The 21,252-nt window shown below is 37.8% G+C and overlaps 1 protein-coding gene across 2 annotated transcripts; it reads right to left on the bottom strand.

Annotated features, from left to right (window-relative positions):
- Nucleotides 1–1,009: 1,009 nt before the first annotated feature.
- On the bottom strand, nt 1,010–20,287 carry CLNS1A (chloride nucleotide-sensitive channel 1A). 2 transcript variants are annotated; one of them, XM_061202818.1, is made up of 7 exons: nt 20,100–20,287; nt 14,823–14,959; nt 10,619–10,720; nt 9,854–9,961; nt 7,854–8,027; nt 4,359–4,448; nt 1,011–1,925 (listed from the first exon to the last, which is right to left on the bottom strand). In XM_061202818.1, the coding sequence occupies exons 1-6, from the start codon at nt 20,222–20,224 to the stop codon at nt 4,381–4,383; spliced, it is 714 nt and encodes a 237-aa protein (XP_061058801.1). In that variant the 5' UTR covers nt 20,225–20,287; the 3' UTR covers nt 1,011–1,925; nt 4,359–4,380. The 2 variants fall into 2 exon arrangements, with proteins under 2 accessions (XP_061058802.1, XP_061058801.1); XM_061202819.1 differs by lacking the exon at nt 7,854–8,027 and having other exon boundaries at nt 1,010–1,925.
- Nucleotides 20,288–21,252: the final 965 nt, after the last annotated feature.

Raw genomic sequence — 21,252 nt, 5'->3', positions numbered from 1 at the left:
AGCATGACTTTAAAAAGGAATTCAAATAGAATTGCTAAGATTAGCCCATAAGAATACCCGGACTGCTTACTGAAGAATGGATAAACGTCTAGCATAGAATTATGAATGCTGAGATTGGTAGCAGAGAAATTTGGGAACTTCCTGTGCTGTCTATTGAAATTTTAACACTGAAAACCCTGCAGTAAAGAGAAAATGTGCTTCCTTTCAGCTGCTGGTAGATGGTAAGGCTGAATGGTATTTGGGAGCATAGGCTTAAAAATCACAGCTCCCTATCTATGTGACCTCAAGCGTTACTTTACCTCTCTCTGTAACTCAGTTTCCTCATCCCTAAAGTGGGATCATAAAAGCACCTATACCTCATAAAGTGGTTAAGAATATTATATGCATAATGCATGTAAAAAACCCAGGACAGTACAGAGAAGGTCTCAGTAAATTTCAGTTCCCATTTCCAAGCGGCCTTTATATTTGCTTGTTGTAACAAATTCAGTATTTATGAGAGTCTGGTCAGGAAAAGGAATATTCGTTTTTTTCAGTCTACCATGCAAGATGAGGGAAACCAAGTAAAAGTGCTGAAAAGAACACTGGGCTTAGTGGTGACACACTAGTCACTAATTAGCCAAGTAATTGTGAATAGCTTTCTTAACCTCTTTTTAAGGTCATAAAGTCCAAGTATAAACCTGTAATTACAAATCAGCCTGATCAGTTATCAGACACCTATTATCAGACACCTATTAGACACCTAGCCAGGTGTCTGTGAAAACAGAAAATTGAGAGTTGAAAAGTATGCTATGAGAAAGTACTCCTGATTCAAGTGGAAGCAGAAATCCCTTTGAAATGTGTTATGACCTTGCCCTACTAAACATTTGCCTGAAGCTCTAACTATACCATTTTCTTACTTATTTCATGTTCATGTTTCAACAAAAGTCAAACAAAAATAAGACCAACAAGATTCTCAGTTTTTGCCAACACTAATTTTTTAAGAAACATTTCTCATTAATGGTTTTAGTCAAGAATGAAAATGGGAGGGAAGTCCAAAAGGGAGGGGATATCTGTATGCGTATGGCCGATTCATTCTGTTGTGCGGTGGAGGCTAACACAACATTGTAAAGCAACCATACTCCAATAAAAATTAATTAAAAGAAAAAAGAATGAGAGCACAATATAGAAAACCTAGATTTATTTGTTAAGCTATTACAAAGACAAAACAATTATCTGAAGTACTTTGAGAACTTCATCCCAATTTTACTTGTTCTTTTACAGAAACTGACCTAAGAGGTTGGAAATGAAAGGATATAACCTAAGAGGTTATAAGAGAACAGACTGGTGAAACATGGTGAAAGGAGCAAAGGCTAGGCAAAAGCACTTGTGTTAGTGGTAGTATGTGTGGCTGGGCTGTTTCTGAAGAGGCTCCCTAGAGTTAATTAATCTGGGTTCCCAATTAGTAAAAAGACCTTTATCCCTGTGGAGACCGTGCATAGGCCAGGATTTATCTGAGATCTCTGTTTTTCTTTTTTTAAGGAGTAAGGGTATTCTTAGGCCCTCAGGTGTATATCTTGTATTCAGCCCCTCTCTTTCCCATGCAGTCTACCTACACCTTCAAGTGCCACTGCATTTCCACCATGTAGTCCTGCTAGGTTATGAGGATGCATATAGTGAAGGCAGCAATTATAAGCCTACAGAGGGTACACCTAGACACAAAGTGTTGGAATAAATGATAAACTACAAATACCCTCTTGGTTAAGTTAATTCACCTTTGTTAATAAAGGTCATAGTTTCTTGTGCTGGTGACAACTTGTTGTCTCAGTATAATCTGTCTCAAGAAAGAACTGGTTCAGGTAAGTTTTGGAGAAGGAAAAAGACTTTCATCAATACCCACTCCACAGTGGAAGAGGCACCAAGTTCTCTCCTACAGTTATGAGCAGAATCTGAAAAACAAAAGGTTTACAGTATTTATAATAATAATAGCTAATTTATTAAATGCCTAGTCAAGAGTGCCAGGGATTTAGATATATTATATCTCAGTCTTTGCAACAATCCTGCCAGGTATTTACTATCATCCTCATTTTTCGGAAGAGGTAACTGAGAATTAGAGAAGTTATACGCCTGTCCAAAGACACACAGCTGGTATGTGGTAGAGTTGTGATTCCACTATTCATGTGCCTTCCCCTCCACCCTATCTCATGCATTGAGAGGTCCTAGTTCCATTATCTTGTCATTTTTAATAGTTGCATATACACTCTAATTATTCCTTGTTCACTCCTCAAAAGCAAATGTAATCTTAAATGATTAAAAATTTACAGACATTGTTTGGAATTGAGGTCAATTATCCAGATGAAGAACTTATATAAACTTTATGAATAAAGTATCTCTCTGCTCCAGCTGTAGCACAAAATGAACAGAAAACTAATCATCAGCTCATTAGAAAGTCTGGGCTATTTTACAGTTATTTCACCATAAAATTGCATTACAAAGAATCCTAAGAATTCTCGGCAGGAAAATACCGTAACATCCCATTTGTGTAACCACTAGTGACATACCAAATAAGTTTCTCAATCTTATTAGTAGAGTAGTTGGTGTTCTCTGAATAGTCTGTTTTCAAGAAGAAATATGTTAAAGCCAGATCAAAAAATCTGTTTTCCAGTTTCAATAAAAGTTACTGAAAAAATCCATATGCTATAAAGAATGTAATAAATAAGAATCTGAGAAATAAGGGAAGAAGACTTATATTGGTACTGAAAGATTTCCCATGAAGCAGAATAGTGAAATACTGACATCTGGAACTGTGAGATCTGAAAATTAACGTTAACAGAGCTCCAGCAACGTGAACACATAATTTTAGCCAACTGCAGAGGAGACATTGCTGATTTTAAACTATATGGCTACCAATGACAGAAGTAAATGTTGTGGAAATAAATATTTAACGAAAGAGATATTAAATCACAGAACTCTTAAGATTATTTTCTAATAGTTCCACTGGCATCTAAGAGGAAGGCAGAGATCCATTATCACAATTCATGGGTACTATAAGAAGCGATGTTATATTCACAATGGCAATAATCTGGAAGGTAAATGGAACTTGAAAAACAAGGGATCTTACAACCTAATTGGATGACTGACAATGGTATAAAACTCAAGCCAAAATACATAAATCTTGCCATGTTATTACTATATGCTTTAATAAAACAAAGGACCTGGGTATAAGTACTCAAAGAATGGAAAACAGCTAGTATTCAAGAAAATGCTATAAGGTCAGCAGTAGAAGGACGTTGTAAAGGGGACAGTGGAACAACAATTTAACAATGTAAAAATCTTAAGAGTTTTTTTTTTTTTTTTTTTGGCCACACTGTACAGCTTGTGGGATCTTAGTTCCTGGACCAGGGATCAAACCCAGGCCCTCGGTGGTGAAAACACGGAGTCCCAACTGCTGGACTGCCAGGGTATTCCCGATCTTAGAGTGTTTAAAGGAAGGGCTGCTAATTACTAATCCTAGCTCTGTATGATATAAACTAGCTACATGACCTTCAGCTAGTATTTAACATACAGTTGAGATACTCAAACTGACAAAGGACAATTTATTTCTCAGAGTAGCATGTAACAAATAAACAGTCAGGAACAAACTTCAGGCAAAGCTCATGAGAATGTGTCAGAGGAGAGAAAACTGGCAGTGAACTCATGTCTGTCAAGAAAAGCAGGAATGAAGCAACTTGGGAAATGATAGCTTTTGGGCAACTGTACATGGACTTGATATGGTTTGGCAAATCAGCCTTTAACGCTGAAGTGCCCAGGACCTTGGTCCTCCATTATATTCAAAAAGAGGGAAACTGATACAAGATTATCATTCAAGGCTTAAACTCAGATTGGAATGACTTCTACTTCCTCCCTCAACTAAAAGTAGTGAGTTGCAGCAAATCTCTGCTTTGTGTTTTTTGATGAGTATGGTAATGTTTCAAACATCACAAGTGGGAAAAGGTGACTGAGCAGAACAGGACATGACCTCAGGCTCTGCTGTTCCCACCTGAGCCAACCAGGGAAATCTCTGTTTCTGAACAAAGGGTAATGTCCTTCTCCTGATTCACTGAAGATGGGTGTGTCTTATTCTTCCATGTACTCTCAATGCCTAGCATAGTGCTTGGCATGTAATAAGTGCTCAATAAATGTTAACCTGAACATTACCATGTTGGCAGATCTTGATTTCTTAGGGAAAAAACCTATACAATTTTAAATAATTTCATAAATGGATAACTCACATTTTTCCACAACTGCTAATTTTATAGAGTTCTCCTCACTTATGAAAATAAAAATCAATTATTTCACATGATTTTCATGTTCAGTGACAAGGGAGACAATAAACTACTCACCCTAAAGCAGCATCAATCATTTTCAGTGATCAACATCTGCATCCTCAAACTGTCCAGCAACTGTTGGTGTAGTATCTACCTCCATCCCATCTGAAGAAAAAATTAACCACTGAGCAACAGTCTACTAAGCACTTCAGATAGGTAAAGATTCAGCTCATAGTTAGACCAGAAGGAAGCTAGTGCCCCCTGCTTGTAGGAGTTGCAGTTTCTTTCTCTTTTGAAAATTAAAAGTACCAAGGAACAAACTGAGAAAGAAAAATGCCACCTGTGGATTTAGGCCAAGTTAAAATTAGTCTATATATTTAACATTTACTTCGCAATTCTCAACCTGAACACTGAAAGAACACTAGGTAGGGAGTTTCAAATGCAGTAAGCATCCATCGTTCTCTCTTCACAGAACAGTGCTAGGTGTTTACTGTGTGACTTTTTTTTAAGGTATGAAGTCCTATCTTCATAAGCTTACAACATAATTCAGGAGAGAAGACTAAGTAGAGCAAGGTTCTTAACTTATCTCTTTTTCTTATCTCATTGAAAAAAAAGGAGGGGGAGGACAAGAAAAAAAAAAAGCCCCCTGGAAGGAGTTGCCTAAAGCCGCTTTCTCCACTTCTTCACTTCCCACTCACCCCTCAACTCTTTAGTCCACCACAAACTGGCTTCTGCCCGCAGCCCACTGGCACACCACCACCTTGGTATCCAGCAGGGCATGCAAAAACAACACTTATCTAAAATTAACTCATCATCTTTCTACGTAGAAAATGCTTCTCTTTCCAAAGAGTCTTGCAAAAGGATACCTTTTACCTGCCCAACGCAGAAACCCCTACCATGTCTCTAACTTCTGTTGCTTCTATCTCTTAAATATCTCTCAAATCTGTTGTCTTTTGACATTCACTGCCACTCCGTAATTTAGGCCACTATCTCTTATCTAATTTAAATAATAAAGTACTTAACAGGGTTTCTCTTCTTTCCTCTAGTATTTCCCTCTGCAATTAATTTTTTGTATCATAGCCAGAGTCATCTTCTGAAACACTGATCAAACTAAAATTCTTCAATGGTTTCCAAATGACCTACGCATAAGTTGAAATTCTTTAACACAGCTTTCAAGTTCCTTTAATATACAGCCCAGTTCACTACTCCGCCTTTATCTGTTGCTATAACTACCCTTCACATTCAGAGTTCTAGACATATGAACTTTCAGTTCCCCAAAGCTAAATGGTCTCCTGAACCTTTGCACATGACTGATCCCTTTACCTGCCTCTCTCCCCAAACTGTATGCAATCCCTCTTGGTTCATTTTTATTCATCTTTAGATTCTGGCTTAAATGTCACTTACTCCATGAAGTTTGAATCTCTCCCTGACTATCCAAGCTGAGTGACAGGCCCAGTCTCTGATTCCACACTTCCTCAAGTCTCCCCTATATCTCAATGCTGTATCACAATGTACTGTAACTACCCAATTAGTTAATTTATTTTTCTCTCCACTAGATTGCCATTGATAGATATAACCGCATCTCTCTTGAGCACTCCTGTATTCTCTGTACCTGGCACTGTAGCTCAACAAACACCTCTTACATAAATAAACACACAAAGCACTGAAATGCCAGCAGTAGAAATTTCACCATGTATATATCTAAACACCATGTTGTACACCTTGAATATATACAATTTTTATTTTAAAAATAAATTTAAAAAAAGAAAATGCACAGGTCAAATAAATAAATAAATGGCAAGAGAGTGATATGGGTACCCAGGACTTTAGAAGATAGAGAATAGTACAGGCTGAAGAAGTTTTATATATAGGCAAGTCTCCATATGCTAATGAGGCTTAGGAATACAAGCCCAAAAATCTCACTTTAGCAACAAGTGTTTGTGACCTTAAAATCACTAGCTACAAAGCATTAAATAAGGAATTTTACAATTAAAAACAACAAAAAACCTTCCGTGATGAAAGATTTTTCAATGTCCAAGGGTACTCTTCAGTTAATCATTATAATAAAAAAAGTAGTATCTTGAATTCTTTCAGCTAAGAGTTTGGCAGAGCATTAGAAATCACCTGAGCCATCTCACCCTAAAGCCTGCATTAGAGGCTCACAATCTAAGGCTTAAAATGGAGAGGAGACATAAGGAAAAACAGTGTGACCCAAAGCCTAAGTTTTTCCAAATTAAATATCCCAGAACTTCAGGACCCCCAGGTCAGAATTCTATGTGCACGGAGATACTGATCACAACATTATGAGAGAAACTTAAATGTACCAATAAAAGAAAAACCATGGTAACCCTCTTTAAGAACATTCTGCATCACTAAAAATTAGAAGTATTAAGACTCTGCAGCAACATAAAATACTGAAATGAATACGTATAAGATGCAAGAAATGCTCACAACAGTGCCTGGCGTATTGTTTTTGCATATTAGTTCATTTAATCCTCTTACCACTTACTAGCTATTTGCCCTCAATCAAGTTATGTGACCTTTCTGTGCCTCGGTTTCTTCATCTGTAAAATGGGGATCATAACAGCATCTACCAGAGGGTTCTTGGAAGGATTCAATGAGCAAATACATATAATGTGCTTAAATCAGGACCTGGCACTTAAGAGCACTATCTAAATGTTTTATTGAGGGTAGTAGGAACAAGACTGGAGACAAGTGGGGCGGAGACAGAGCTGTCTCTTCAGAGTCAGAGAGAAGAGTTTGAACTTCATATGGTGAGTATCAGACAATCACTGAGGGGACATCCTTATACAGGGATGACACAGAGTGTTCTCAGAAGATTAATATGGCACAGTGAGCTGGAGGAAGGAATGACTGAGGCAAAAAATTTACTACTGTAAATCCAGTGTGAGAAGAAAAGGGCCTAGGTTTGAAGGATAGCAGTAGTTATAGCAAAGAGATCTGAAAAGTCATTTAAAGGAAAACTCCATAGAACTCAGTACTGGACTGGGTAACGGAAAAAATGGTAAAGGCTGAGTCAAAAGAAATACATTAAGATTCTAATTGAAATAGGACACTTAGAAAAGGGAACCAGTCTAATAGGTAAAATATTTACAAAGCGGCTTACAAATATGAGACAAATGAAACAAACAGTTAAAGCCACTTGCGTAAGGTTCAAATGTCTGTCACTAAAAGAAAACCCAAGTTTCTTGAATGCTGTCTAGCCCTCTTAATCAACTGACTAGTTTTGCACATAATCAAGCAGGAATTCATTTAAAAAATTAAAATGGCAGCATCAATGTGTGCCTGCACATACACTTACATAAGCAAGCCAACAAAAAGACTGGAAAGATATGCAGCAGGAAAGTAACAGATGTCTCTCAATTAGAATTCTACTTGATTTTTCATTTCTTCTTTGCCTGTGCCCATTAAAAATTTTTTTGACTATGAACACAGACTATCTTTGTAGTTAGGGAAAAAAGTTTAAAAAAAAATTTTACATAGAATTCCCATTCTATGTAATTCTACTTTTGCTTCCTACACTATAAAGAGTTAATTCTGTGTACTCACCTTCATAATCTCTTATTGAATCTTCTGTCCGGACTCCAGCCATGTTATACTGGCTGCTTACAGACTGAGAAAGCATTCCTTCTAATCTCTCCAGTGTGGCTTGGCCTTCTGCTGTTAAATGGGATAATCCTTCTTCATAGGTATAAAATGTAGGGATGTCCCCCTGCCCTTGTTCTAAATAAATAAAAAGCTTTTAAGCTACTATAAAACAATTAGAAAAAAAAAAGATAATCAATAATGCACTTACTGAAGATAAGCTAAAATGAAAAAAGGCTTCCAGGAAAACACTCAACATTCATTTAACATACATATATCAGCCATCTGTTGAAGACAGAGATACAAAGAAAATGTCTCTACTCTCTAGGATGAGAAGAGATTCCAAGACATAACAAGCCAGTAAACAGCAATTCCCAAAGAATCAAATGTCCAGAGACTAGAAGGAAAAGAGGGTGTTCCTAAGGTTAGGGAGTCTTATATTAACCCTTGTTAATATATTAACACTTGTTAATTAACACTTATTATATTATATTAACCCTTGTTAATATATTAACACTTGTTAATTAACACTTATTATATTAACACTTGTAAGTGTTTTTTACTGATTAAAATACATGCTCCTTTTAAAAAATCAGAAATTCTGGGGACTTCCCTGGTGGTCCAGTGGTTAAGAATCCATCTTGCAATGCAGAGGACGCTGGTTCGATCCCTGGTCGGGGAACTAAGATCCCATATACCGTGGGGTAACTAAGTCCATGCACCACAACTACTGAGCCTGCACCCCACAACTAGAGAGCCCGCATGCCTCAACTAGAGAGCTTGTGCACTGCAACTAACGAGCCAGTGCACTCTGGAGCCCGTGTGCCACAACAAGAGAGAAGCCCACACGCCACAACTAGAGAAAAGCCCATACACCACAATGAAGAGCCCGCACACCACAACTAAGACCCAACACAGCCAAAAATTAATTAATTTTAAAAAATCAGAAATTCTGGAAAATACAGGATTAAAAAAATTAAATTGGGACTTCCCTGGTGGCGCAGTGGTTAAGAATCCGCCTGCTAATGCAGGGGACACGGGTTCGAGCCCTGGTCCGGGAAGATCCCACATGCCGCGGAGCAACTAAGCCTGTGTGCCACAACTACTGAGCCTGCGCGCCACAACTACCGAGCCCGCACGCCTAGAGCCGGTGCTCTGCAACAGGAGAAGCCACTGCAATGAGAAGCCCACGCACCCCAACGAAGAGCAGCCCCCACTCACCGCAACTAGAGAAAGCCCGCGCGCAGCAACGAAGACACAATGCAGCCAAAATAAATAAATTTATTAAAAAAAAAAAATTAAATTACCCCAAAATCTCAGCAAAGATGAGAATGTATTTAGATATATAAAAGGGAATCCCAGAAATGAGTGTTCTCAGGCCAGGAAGTGGTACATATGGAGGAAAAGGCTTTAGAGAGCCAAACTTGTATACATGAGACCAGAGGGAAAAAGAAAAGAGAACAGCAGGCACCTCAAGTAACAAGACTCTACACCAAGCTAGTGCCTGCATTATGCTCTGGGGAGGTAAAGGGAGATATTCTTAGATAAATCAAGTATGGTTCTGGGAAAAAGAAATTACTTTGGCAATGAGGTGTTTGATGGACTATGTTTAAGATGTAGATGACACAGGTTCCAAGCAATGGAGAGAGAAGGTTTGTTTTCTGATAGCAACTTCATCAACTTAAAAGACTCTCTCGACTACCCACTATCCTATCATTTTCTTTCCTTCCATTTATCTCTATCTACTTTCTCCCCTGAGTAATCTCTATTTTTTGCTCTCAAGCCTCGGAAGCCCATGAAATTTTCTAATTTGGCTTAGACATGAATTGTGCCATTCGCTTTTATTAAAAACCAAGCTATATGGATACTTAGAGATATAAAGAACTATAATCCCATATCCTATACAAATAGATGCTTAAAATGAAACACATACACAAACACTTTAAAAAATCCACTTCACTAACCATGTGCTTCCACATCATATTCTTCTCCATCGTAATCATCTGAATCTTCATCCTCAGGATCTGGATGCAAAGCCTGGCATTCACACATTGCAGTGAACATGGCCTCCACTGAACAAGTAAATTAAAAATTTCTAATTAATTTTTTTCTGACCAATGTACAATAAAAATTTAATAAAATAACCATCAGGGCAAATAAATTTAATGAGTAGACATGAGGTGTACTAGGGTCACAACATTTACAAAACCTGCCAAATTCCAAGGAGAATCAATCTTGAAAAGTGCTTGATAGCAATGGACACGCCACAAAATAATAAGAGTTCATTTTGAAACATTATTGACATCCCTTCATACCTGGCTGGATTTTCTAAAAAAAAAGTGTCAGTGTCCTGGTCAGACCACTGGCCTCAGGGTGAAGCCCCTCAGCTGGCAGGGCTCTTTCCAGCTATCCTGGCATCTTCCACTTTGGAATTGCCATGAGTCCTCTGTCCTCTATCCAGTGAGATTCAGTCAACAGCATCAAGTCCATAAAAATAACATATTCCTCCACTCACAAAACATACCAGGCAACATGGCATCTACTGTACTATCACTTCATTCACAATCTTTATATTAATAGTTATCTGGTCCTCAATGATATTACAGATGCTAAAATGAAGAAAAAGCAACAGAACAGAGGTAATGAGGGTGAAGGTAAGTGTGCGGGGGGAGGGATGAGGGAATGCTTTGTACTTAAAGGGAAAAGAATCAACTCTACAGAATACTCACAGGCTGATCTATCACTAGGCACAAATCTAAATTCAGCAATAGGTTCAATATCATCATCACTGTCTTCCTCTTCTTCATCAGCAACAGATTCTTTTGATTCTTCTAGAAAGGGAATAAAAAAATAGCTTTTTAATGATGTTGTTTATTTGTTTTCAAAAATAGAAGCCTAGAAGAATTTCTTAAAGGATGCTTACTGATATATCTAAATACTGCAATTTTTTACTTCAAATTATAAGAACATTGTTATTTTAGAGCTAAAAAAGACTCTGGATAGTCTCTCTGGTCTAGTCACACTGTACTTTGAGTCCTAGGGATTCCAAGCCCCAACGTCATGGTGGGGGTGAGGAAACCGATACAGTCAGGCCTCTATCAAGTAGAGTTCCGTTGTCATGTCTGCTTCTTTCACCTTGAAACAAGGGGTTCAGCAGCAGTTTGTAAACCACTGATGTGATTCATCACCAACAATTTACAGATGAGAAAACTAAGGCCCATGAAAGTTAACTGACCCAAAAGATAAATTAACAAAGTCTGTTGGCAAGAAAAAAATACAAATGTTCAATAAAGAGAACTAGCACATGCTGCTGGTGGAAGCAGAAATTGCTAAAACCATTCCAGACATGTGTTTATCCTACTACCCAGAAATTCCTCATTTAACTACATATTATGTACCCAAGGAGTTTGTACGTGAATGTTTACTGAACTACTATATGTACTATAGAAAACATAAAAAATAAATGTTAATTAAAAAAAGGAAATAGATGTATTGTAACCTGGTCATGCTATGTTTGAGAGATAGCAGCTGAAAATGAATAAATGTGATTTATATGTACCAAAATGAGGAGATTTTAAAATATAAGTGAGTGAAAGAGCTCGTTGCAGAATATATATAATACCACTTACATTAAAATTTTAAACACAAAAGAGAACCATTAGAGTGCTTATGGGTATATACATATTCAGTAAAAATCTAAAAGCATAGACAAGAAGGACACACACCATCTTTAAGATGAACTCTGGAGACAGAGTTAGGAACGAAATGGGGAGGGGTACAAAAAAGATTTCCATAGTATTAATACAGTTTTATTTCTTTTAGACTAGAGTAATTATGAAAAATGTTAGAATTTACACTGGATATTAAATAATGGAAATTTTTTATTATTCTGTACTTTTCAATGTTTGAATTACTTCATAATAATAATTTTTTTAAAAAAGGTCAATAAAACACTTAAAAAGACCCCAAAACCACCAAAATATGTTCAACCAATCATCTTAAAAATATAACTTTTGTTTAGCATATTACAGTTATCATTTTGAAAAAATGTTAATTCTCCATACAGATGAAGATAAGGTAGAGAGGTATTGAAAGTATAAACTTCCTGGAAAGCAACTTGACAATATACGTTAAGAGCTTTAAAAATGTTTACCTTTAATGCAGCAGTTCTACTCATAGGTATCAATAATAAGGGGGTATCCACTAAATTTTTTTTACCTTTTATAAGTCATACAAGTTCACTGCAGAATAATGAAAAAATACAGATAAGCAAAAAAGGAAAAAAATTTAAATGGCCACTGTTAGCAGTTTTAAAGAGCAGATTTAATAGGACGTTTTCTGTCCTGTTTCTAATGTTATTAAATTGTCAAATATAATAGAGGTGTCTTCTGTAAAAACTAAAATACAAAAATATTGGAGAGTTCCAAATAATTCTAAGTAGTTGAATACATTATGGTACTACCAAACTTTTTCAATGCATTTAAAAAAACAGAATAGTATCATACTGTAATTATTATTCTATAACTGAATGGATATCACTTTTCAAATTATAAAAGTAATTCAGACCCAGCAATCCCACTCCTGGGCATATACCCAGAGAAAGCCGTAATGCAAAGAGATACATGCACCCCAATGTTCACTGCAGCACTATTTACAATAGCCAGGACACAGAAGCAATCTAAATGTCTATCAACAGAGGAATGGATAAGAAGATGTGGTATGTATATACAATGGAATATTACTCAGCCATAAAAAGGAACAAAATAGTGCCATTTGCAGAGACGTGGATAGACCTAGAGACTGTCATACAGAGTGAAATAAGTCAGAAAGAGAAAAACAAATATCGTATAATATCGCTTGTATGTGGAATCTAGAAAAATGGTACAGATGAACTTATTTGCAAAGCAGAAATAGAGACAGATGTAAAGAACAAACTTACAGATACCAAGGGCAGAGCGGGAATGGGATGAACTGGGAGATTGGGATTGACATATATACACTACTATATATAAAATAGGTAACTAATGAGAACCTACTGTATAGCACAGGGAACTGTACCCAGTGCTCTGTGGTGACCTGAATGGGAAGGAAATCTAAAAAAGAGGGGGTATATGTATACATATAACTGATTCACTTTGCTGTACAGCAGAAACTAACACAACATTGTAAAGCAACTATACTCCAATAAAAATTAAAAAAAAAAAATTAATTCATGCTGGTATAAAAATAAGTAAAAGAGTCAAGATGGATTCAAAGGAAAAAGTCCCTACCCTCTAGTCCTCTCCCTAGAAATAACTACTATTAATTAACACCTTCTTTTATATCTGCAGGAATCTATCTTAAGGCAGTAAACAGAAATGTAATATAGCATTTTTACAATTAGGAAAAGAAAATACTACCATGACAAACACTCATCATCTCATGCTGGATCATAGTAGTGGCTGCCACACTCTGTCTCCTTAAAACTTTCTAAATTTTCAAAAATGGGAATGTATTTTTAGTCATTTTAAAAATAATCTCATGTTCTCAACAATAAGCTGATGGTCCACTTTAGAGGTTAATGGAGGTAAGCCAAAGAGAAAAAAAAAGTCTGAATCAGGACCAGAGGAACGAAGGCTGGGAAAATAGGATCCACACCTGTGTAACAATATAAATGTTCATCTTATATCTGAAACCATATTAAAATCTCAAATTGAAGGAGCAATAGCTCAATAGGCAAACTCATGGGATTGTCTCTTATGTGCTATTTCAAAGAAAAGCAATCCACTATTTTAAAAGCAAAAGTTTACTAAAGATGTGACAATTGTCTTTTCAACCCCTAAGTTCTTCATTTCTACAAAAGATGAACATATTAAACTAACACAATATACCATATAAACTTCTTATTTAGTTATACTTACAAAAATCAAGCACAAGATTCTATTTCGTGCCTAACTTGTTTCTCATTCAGAATTCTTACAACTTATTGTGGACAGCCTAAAAAAATGGATTTTTAAAATCTTTCTTGCTTCTTTCATCAATTACACTAGATTTTTATGAATCTTTGTATTTTATGCAAGACTTGGGAATCCTGTACCCTAGGGTTTCTCAACCTTGGCACTATTGACATTAGGACTGGTTAATTCTTTGTTGTGGGAGCCTGTCCTATGCATTGTAGGATGTTTAGTACCATCCCTGGCCTCTAACTAGATGCCAGTAGCACTCCTCTCCACCTCCAGTCATGACAATCAAAATGTCATTGCCAAATATGGGGGTAGGGCAACATGTCCACCACTGAGAACCATTTCTGTAACAAAACATGTTCTATCCTAAACTCTTAGAAGCAAAGTACACTAATCCAAGCCTCTAAGGGTGCCAAATGTAAATGTCTTTACAAAGAGAAAGAATAAACAGTTAAACTCAAGAGGAAAAACTAGAAATACAAACGTACAATAGCTAAATAATTCTAAGTCCAAGTATGTAGAAAATACAAGGCAGTGTCCATGGGCTTCCCTGGTGGCACAGTGGATAAGAATCTGCCTGCCAATGCAGGGGACATGGGTTCGATCCCTGGTCCGGGAAGATCCCACATGCTGCGGAGCAACTAAGCCCGTGCACCACAACTACTGAGCTTCCGCACCTAGAGCCCGTGCTCCGCAACAAGAGAAGCCGCTGCAATGTGAAGCCCGCACACCACAGCAAAGATTAGGTCCTGCTAGCCGCAACTAGAGGAAGCCCGTGTGCAGCAACAAAGACCCAACACAGCCAAAAATAAATAAATAAAAAATAAAATAAATTTTTAAAAAAGGCCAAATTATTTTACTGTGCTGAAATTTTGCTTAAGAAAGTATTATCCGAAATAAGTCAATGGCTTATTACATTGATTATGATCAGAGACTGCTTTTTGAAATATACTACCAAAGGAAGCTCAAGGTTAAATAATACCATACATACCTCCAAATTTGGCGTTCACCATAACATACAAATGCTCTCGTGGATAGGCATTTAGGTCCCTGGACACCGCATGCAAACTAATGGTGGGGTATTCCAGTGAGAATCCTAATCCAGAGCCATCTAACCAAGACAGGCGGCTGAAAAACATGTTTTAAGTAGATTATTTTAAGAACTTAAATCCTAATTTAATGTCCTAACGTTTATAAAAGTTCAGCTTGGACATTTTTATACATGTGAATAAATTCAAGCATACTGTTTAGAAATATTCCTAAAATAAGAAAATTCAACAGCAGGAATTGAATTTCTTTAAGACCAATTCTGTTATAGTTTATTTTCCTCTATTCAAACAGATTTGAAATGTAATTTTTCTTAAGTCACAGAAAAGTGACTGTGTGTTTCTATGCCTTTTTATGCTTGTTCGTATTTGGAATGTCTTCAGGCACCTTTTTTGCTTTTGCAAATCCTCTTCATCTGAATAAGTCTCAGCCTCTCCAAGAGCCCTCCCTACAATTATTCCAGTCCATAATGATCTCTTCTTTTTCTAAACTGTAATTATGCTCAGTAATATACTATTGAGCACCTAACTCTGTGGTAAAGAATCTTATCTGTACCCTGACAGAACGTGAGCTACTCGACAAAACTTGTCATATTCCTTTATTTAACATTCTTCAAAACCACTACCATAGTGCTTAGCATGTAAGTATGCAATAAATACCTAGGAATCACTAATTTCTCCACTAATCCTACATTAAATGATATATACATGAAAAGGCTGTAAACATACCACAAGCTGGAAAATAATAATCACATTGAAAGGCAGACTTTATGAAGCCTTTCATTTATTCTGCAGCCTTAACAGAAAGCCACAAATAAGCAACATCTAGTTTTCCCTCAAAAGTGGTCTAATGCAAATATTTTATTGGTATAACAAAGGAAATATATCAAGAAATTCTGTACGTTGAGTTTTGAGCAAGGACTGGCTAACTTTTTGGTAATATTTCACCACTTAGCAGGAAAAGAAGTAGGAAAAAGATGCTTAAGAAACCACACAAAAAATGTTAATGAAATAAAAGTTAATGCAACATAGTGGTTGCACAGGGCTGGAGGAAAATAGAAAGTGACTGCTAATGGGTGTCAGTTTTTGCGGGGGGAATGAAAATATTCTAAAATTGATTGTGTTGGGAATTCCCTGGCGGTCCAGTGGTTAGGACTCGGCACTTTCACTGCCGGGGCCCGGTTCAATCCCTGGTCAGGGAATTAAGATCCCACAAGCTGCGTGGCGTTGCCAAAAAAAATAAATTAATTAAAAATTAAAAATAAATAAAATTTTGTTGATGGCTGCACAACTCTGTAAATAGATTAAAAACCATTTAATTGTATACTTCAAATACATGGATTGCATGCTATGTAAATTATCTCAATGAAGGTTTTCTTTTAAAAAGAGGTTAACGCAATAAAACCCCCATATCGCTCTATTTTCTATACAACTCTAACAAGCCTGGTGGTCTTATTTCTAATGAAGCAAAAACAAATACAAAAGTAGAACCCAGGACTCCCTTGTGCAGGAACAATGACAGTACAGCAGTCTGAGAGCATTCATATCTGATGTAAGGCGAGGCTGAACTTTATACCTTAGTCCCTAAAGGAAATCAACGTCTAATAGCACAAGTGTGCAACACTTGACCCTCACTTATCAAAAGCAAAGGCAGAATTAGATTGTGGTAAAATTGTACAACTCTGTAAATACACTAAAACATAAGGAACTGTACACTAAAAAAAGGAAAGCAAAAAATATGCACTGTCATTTAGAAAGATTTCCATTCAACATGCTTATTAAAAAAAGAGAAAAAGAAAACCTGGGAAGCTTAAAGTGATAAATCTTAAGATGCTTAAAGTGGTAAAAGCTCTACAAATGATTTTCCAGAATGACTCATCCCATTGGGTCCAAAGAAATAGATTTTATTATTGTAATTGGATTGTGTGTGTTCTATGGGCCTTTCCTCCACTGCTTTCCTCTTAATGTGTAGAAGAAATAGTGCTCATGTATCACAGAAATATTGCCAGTCCCTTACTAAAACTATATTACTTTAAGCAAATAAACTCCTTTTTCTCAGCTCAATAACCCCCTGGCATTATCACAAGTCAGAAAGGAGTATTCCAAATTTCGGTGTCCAAAATGATTTGAAATACCAAAGCCACAAAACTTTCTTTAATGACTCAATTAGGAGATGGAAAAACTGAAATATAAGCATAGATTCAGTGCCTATAAATTACGGCTTTCACTTTAAAAAGCACATAATAATTACTCTGTAGTTCCTTACTGCTGGCAGAACACAAATGCTACCTCACCACAGCATTTCCTATGGAGCTCTCATAATCTTATGCAGGAACATGGATTATGTACTCTACAGAAGAAAGTTTCAGTTAAAAGCAACGTTTACTCTGATTACTAAGTTTTCATTTTTATTTATTCTCTTCTCATATATTCTAGAAGAAAAGCCCTCAAAACCAAAATATCTAATTAACTATACCCAGTCCCAAAGAAACCATGAGTCACATATGGGAAAATCAAGAATCAGGAAGCCAGTAAAGATGCAGAGGAATGTTTTGCTAACCTCCAATGCTTTTGCAGAAGAATATCACTGTACTTTATTCCTGGCATGGGGAGAAAAACAGGACAGAAAGGTAAGAGAGATCTTGAATTTGGGCTGGCTTAATTATTTGGTTTTAAATTAATTTTGGAATAAGATATAAAAAGAGCATAACTTATAAGTTTAAGATACCTAGTTTTAATTTAATTAAATATTTTATTTCACTTGTTTCAAATGATCTATTTTGAATGATTCATGCCTCTGTTCCCTTCCTTATTTGGACAAAAAGTCAACTTTCTATGAAAACTAAGCTTTGAAAATAAGCCCAAGAGTTCTAAATCTCTCAATACACATCTGAAAAACTACCTAAAACCAAATCAGACCCTGTTCCTCTTTGCCTAAAATCCTAAAACAGTTTCTGCAAAACCTTTGGGCTATAAGCTAAGCTCATAAACATGACTCCCTCCTTCTCCAGCTTTATTATGTTTCCACTCTTTCTCCCTTGGTCCCTCAGATGAAGAACTGAACTGTGTGTGTGCATGTGTGCACACAGATATATACCCTGGCACACACAGTACTGTTTCTCACCATTGCCTCTGAACATCCTGTTTCTTCTAATTATAATGTTTCCTCTTAGCCCCACCTCATTCACCTGACTGTTAATCCTCTTTGTCACATCCTCTAGGAAGCCTTCCCAGTTTGTTGCGATCTTGAGTCTATCAAGATTTGGAAATGCTAGGTGGGAAAGAACAAAAAGGGAAAGAGACCAAGGAGGACATGCTAACAATCAGTAGAGGGATGAACAACGGTGTCCAAGGTGCTGGTAATATTCTATTCTTAACCTGGAGGTGTTATGCAGGTGTCAGTTTAATTATAATTCCTTAAACCATATATTTATAACTTATATTCTTTTTGTATGTATATTTTATAAAAATAGTTTCTTAAAGAAAAAGATGTTAGTGAAAAGTTGAAATAAGTAAATTTTTTAAACAGATAAGAGCTAAAAAGGAGTCTGCACTTCCTCAGTGTGATAACTGTATTGTGGTTATACAAGAGAATGTCCTTATTCTTAGATTTTTGCTCAAGTATTTACATGTGAAGTGATGACATGTCTGCAACTCTCAAGAAGCTCAGGAAAAAAAGAGAAAGAGGTAAATGTGGCAAAATGTTAACAACTGATGGATCTTTGCAAAGGAGCCATGGGTATTAATTAACAATGCTTGCAACTTTTCTTTAGGTTTGAAATTTTTCCAAATGGAAAGACAAGTATAGGACCTTCCCAAAACAGGATTTATATTATAGAAGAGCGAATACACAGAGAAGCCATGGAGAAAAAGGGGAATGAGTAGGGGCTAGTAACATATCTGTGTTCCACTTTCCACCCCTTAAAAGAAATTGCTCTTCCAAGATCACGGAAGGTCTCCTTGTCAATACCCAATAGGTGCTTTTCAGATATTTTATTTGACTGCTCCTCTCTTCTCAAGTCTCTTCTTCTATAACCTACCTCTTAGTGTAGATGTGTCCCCAAGGTTCTACCCTTGGTCCTCTTCTCTTCTTGGGTATCTAATCTATCCATCTTTAACACCACTGTCCCAAGAAACATGCTCATATGTGCAATTAATCCACACATATACAGACCAAACTCATTCCCCAAACTTGCTTTTCCTCCCATCCATATTTCCTATCTCAGTGACTGGCCAAAAGCCTAAGCTTTGCTCAGTGACTAGATTTCCTTCTAAACCAAGGGTTCTTTACATCTTTTTGTGCCCTCTGTGGTAGGCAGAATTTTGGCCCCCATGACGCCAATATCCCCTGGTGTCAAACCTGTGAATGTGTTATGTTACAAGGCAAAAGGGACTCTGTGTATGTAATTCAGGTTACTAATCAGTTGACAATAAAATAGAGAGATTATCCTGGATTATCTGTGTGGGTCCAATATAATCATGTGACCTCTTAGAAGCAGAGAATTTTCTCTGGATGTAGACAAAACTGATGCAGAAGTCAGAGACATTTGAAGGACAGAAGGATTCAATGTGTCACTGTTGGCCTGAAGATGAATGGAACCGTGTATCATGGAAATGGGAACCTCTATTCTACAATCTCAACATTTAACACAAGTCTATCTGACTGTGAAAGTACAAAGTGCCCCAGGTACCCAAATAAAAGGGCAATTCCTTCTAGGAATGAAAATGAGAGTCAGGTCCCTCTGGATATAACCCCAACCTGCGTGGCGCTGAAGGTGTTCCTCTCCCCACCCATACCTACAGAAGAAAACCTATACTCCTTAACCAAACTTTCTGCTCTAAACCTACATATCCTGCCCAGGGCAACCAACACCTCCCGCTCCTGTTCATCGAGAAGGCAAGCACATTGATGACTCTATCTCAGGGCCTGGAAACTCAAAACCTTAAAATGAGACCTTGAATAAAGAGCAACACCCCACCAGACCTCCGGTAAACAGGCGGGTAAAAACCATAATGAATGAGGAAAAAGGAAGGCTCCGAGGAGACGACACTGGAACAGTCGAATCTTACCACCAGCAGAGGCACCCCCAAGGGAACGCGGAGCACGCGCTCCACCGCCCCGCAGCCCCAGAGGTCGTGGTATCGCCCCGCTCCTCCGCACCGCCCGCGCCCGGGAAGAAGGAGGCGCGCAGGAAGCCAGAACTCGGGACCAGAGACCCTACCTCTCAGCGATATAAAGGGTGCCGGTGCCGAGGCTTTTCCCGTTCAGCACGGCCTCAGTATCTGGCTGCTGCTGCCGGAGCCCCTCAGCCGACCCAGGCGGCGGGAAACTTTTGAGAAAGCTCATTGCAACAAGGAGCGCAGAAACACGAATTAACAGCAAACTCCGCTCGCCGCGTCCCGACCCGGAAGCGGTAACAATTACCCCGGAAGAGCAAAATCTTTGCCCCGGAAATTCCAGCGCCATCTACCATAGAAATGAGACGTTCTAGGGCAAACTCTCGGAGGCCTGAGAGGACCGAGTTTGTGACGTGACTCCCTTTTCTCTCTCCCTCCCATTTCTGAGGCTCCAGGCTTGCAATAACGGAGTGTTCTCTCTCCGAAATCCTACCTCAGGGTCTTCACAGCAATCCTGTGAGAGAGGAAGCACCACAAATAATAAATTACTTTTTCTGCAGAAGGGGAAACGGAACCGTGAGACAGGGAGTCCTTGCCTGAGGTTGCCTAGGAAGTAGAGACCACACTGATTTACAGGTCGGAGGTCTCCTAACTGGGTTCTACTCTTCTCACCTGCGCCCGCCTCATCTAGGCCTGTTCACGTCTCAACAGCCACGCCCCAGACCTCAGTCTAGGTCCTCAGGCCGTCCTAGTGCACGAGCCACATATCCCCTGGTCTCAGACGGGCAAACGAGCGCAAAGAGGTAATTAATTCTAGGTGAAGAGCTAGTTATGTCAGTAAGCAGATGGGGCGGTGAAGGGAAAAGAATTAATCCACTAGATTTGGAGTTTTTGCTTTATTTCTTCGTTAGGCACCGAAGAGCAAAGTAATAAGAGCAAGAAAAACTTCTAAAATAATCTTAATAGTAGCTAATGGTAACTGGGTGTTATGTGTCAGGCACTGTTCTAAGCACTTTACCCTTATTATTTCTTCATTTCCTGTTAGTGACAACGATGTGGCAAAGATGGAGTTGAAAGAAGGAGAGCTAGTGGAAAGTATGTACCAGGAATAGATAGATCCTGAGATCCTGAGGCTTCCTTACTGACATGCGGACACATGGTGGCTGTCAGCTAGGACCTCTGTGGGAACTATCAGCTGGAACACATTTACATAGCCTTTCCCTGTGGCCTGAGCTTCCTCACAGCACAGCAGCTGGG

This window comes from Eubalaena glacialis, chromosome 10 (genome assembly GCF_028564815.1).
Source record: "Eubalaena glacialis isolate mEubGla1 chromosome 10, mEubGla1.1.hap2.+ XY, whole genome shotgun sequence".
Lineage (NCBI taxonomy): Eukaryota > Metazoa > Chordata > Mammalia > Artiodactyla > Balaenidae > Eubalaena > Eubalaena glacialis.
This window is presented reverse-complemented; position numbering and strand designations above follow the sequence as displayed.

Bases quoted from the DNA above. Each gene is read 5' to 3' on its own strand.
- CLNS1A (XM_061202818.1), bottom strand. From the start codon at position 20,224: ATGAGCTTTCTCAAAAGTTTCCCGCCGCCTGGGTCGGCTGAGGGGCTC. The intron at 9,962-10,618 runs GTGAGTATTCTG...TTACTTGTTCAG, and splicing joins GCCTAGTGATAGATCAGCCT to TGGAGGCCATGTTCACTGCA. The intron at 8,028-9,853 runs GTTAGTGAAGTG...TTATTTATTTAG, and splicing joins ATATGATGTGGAAGCACATG to AACAAGGGCAGGGGGACATC.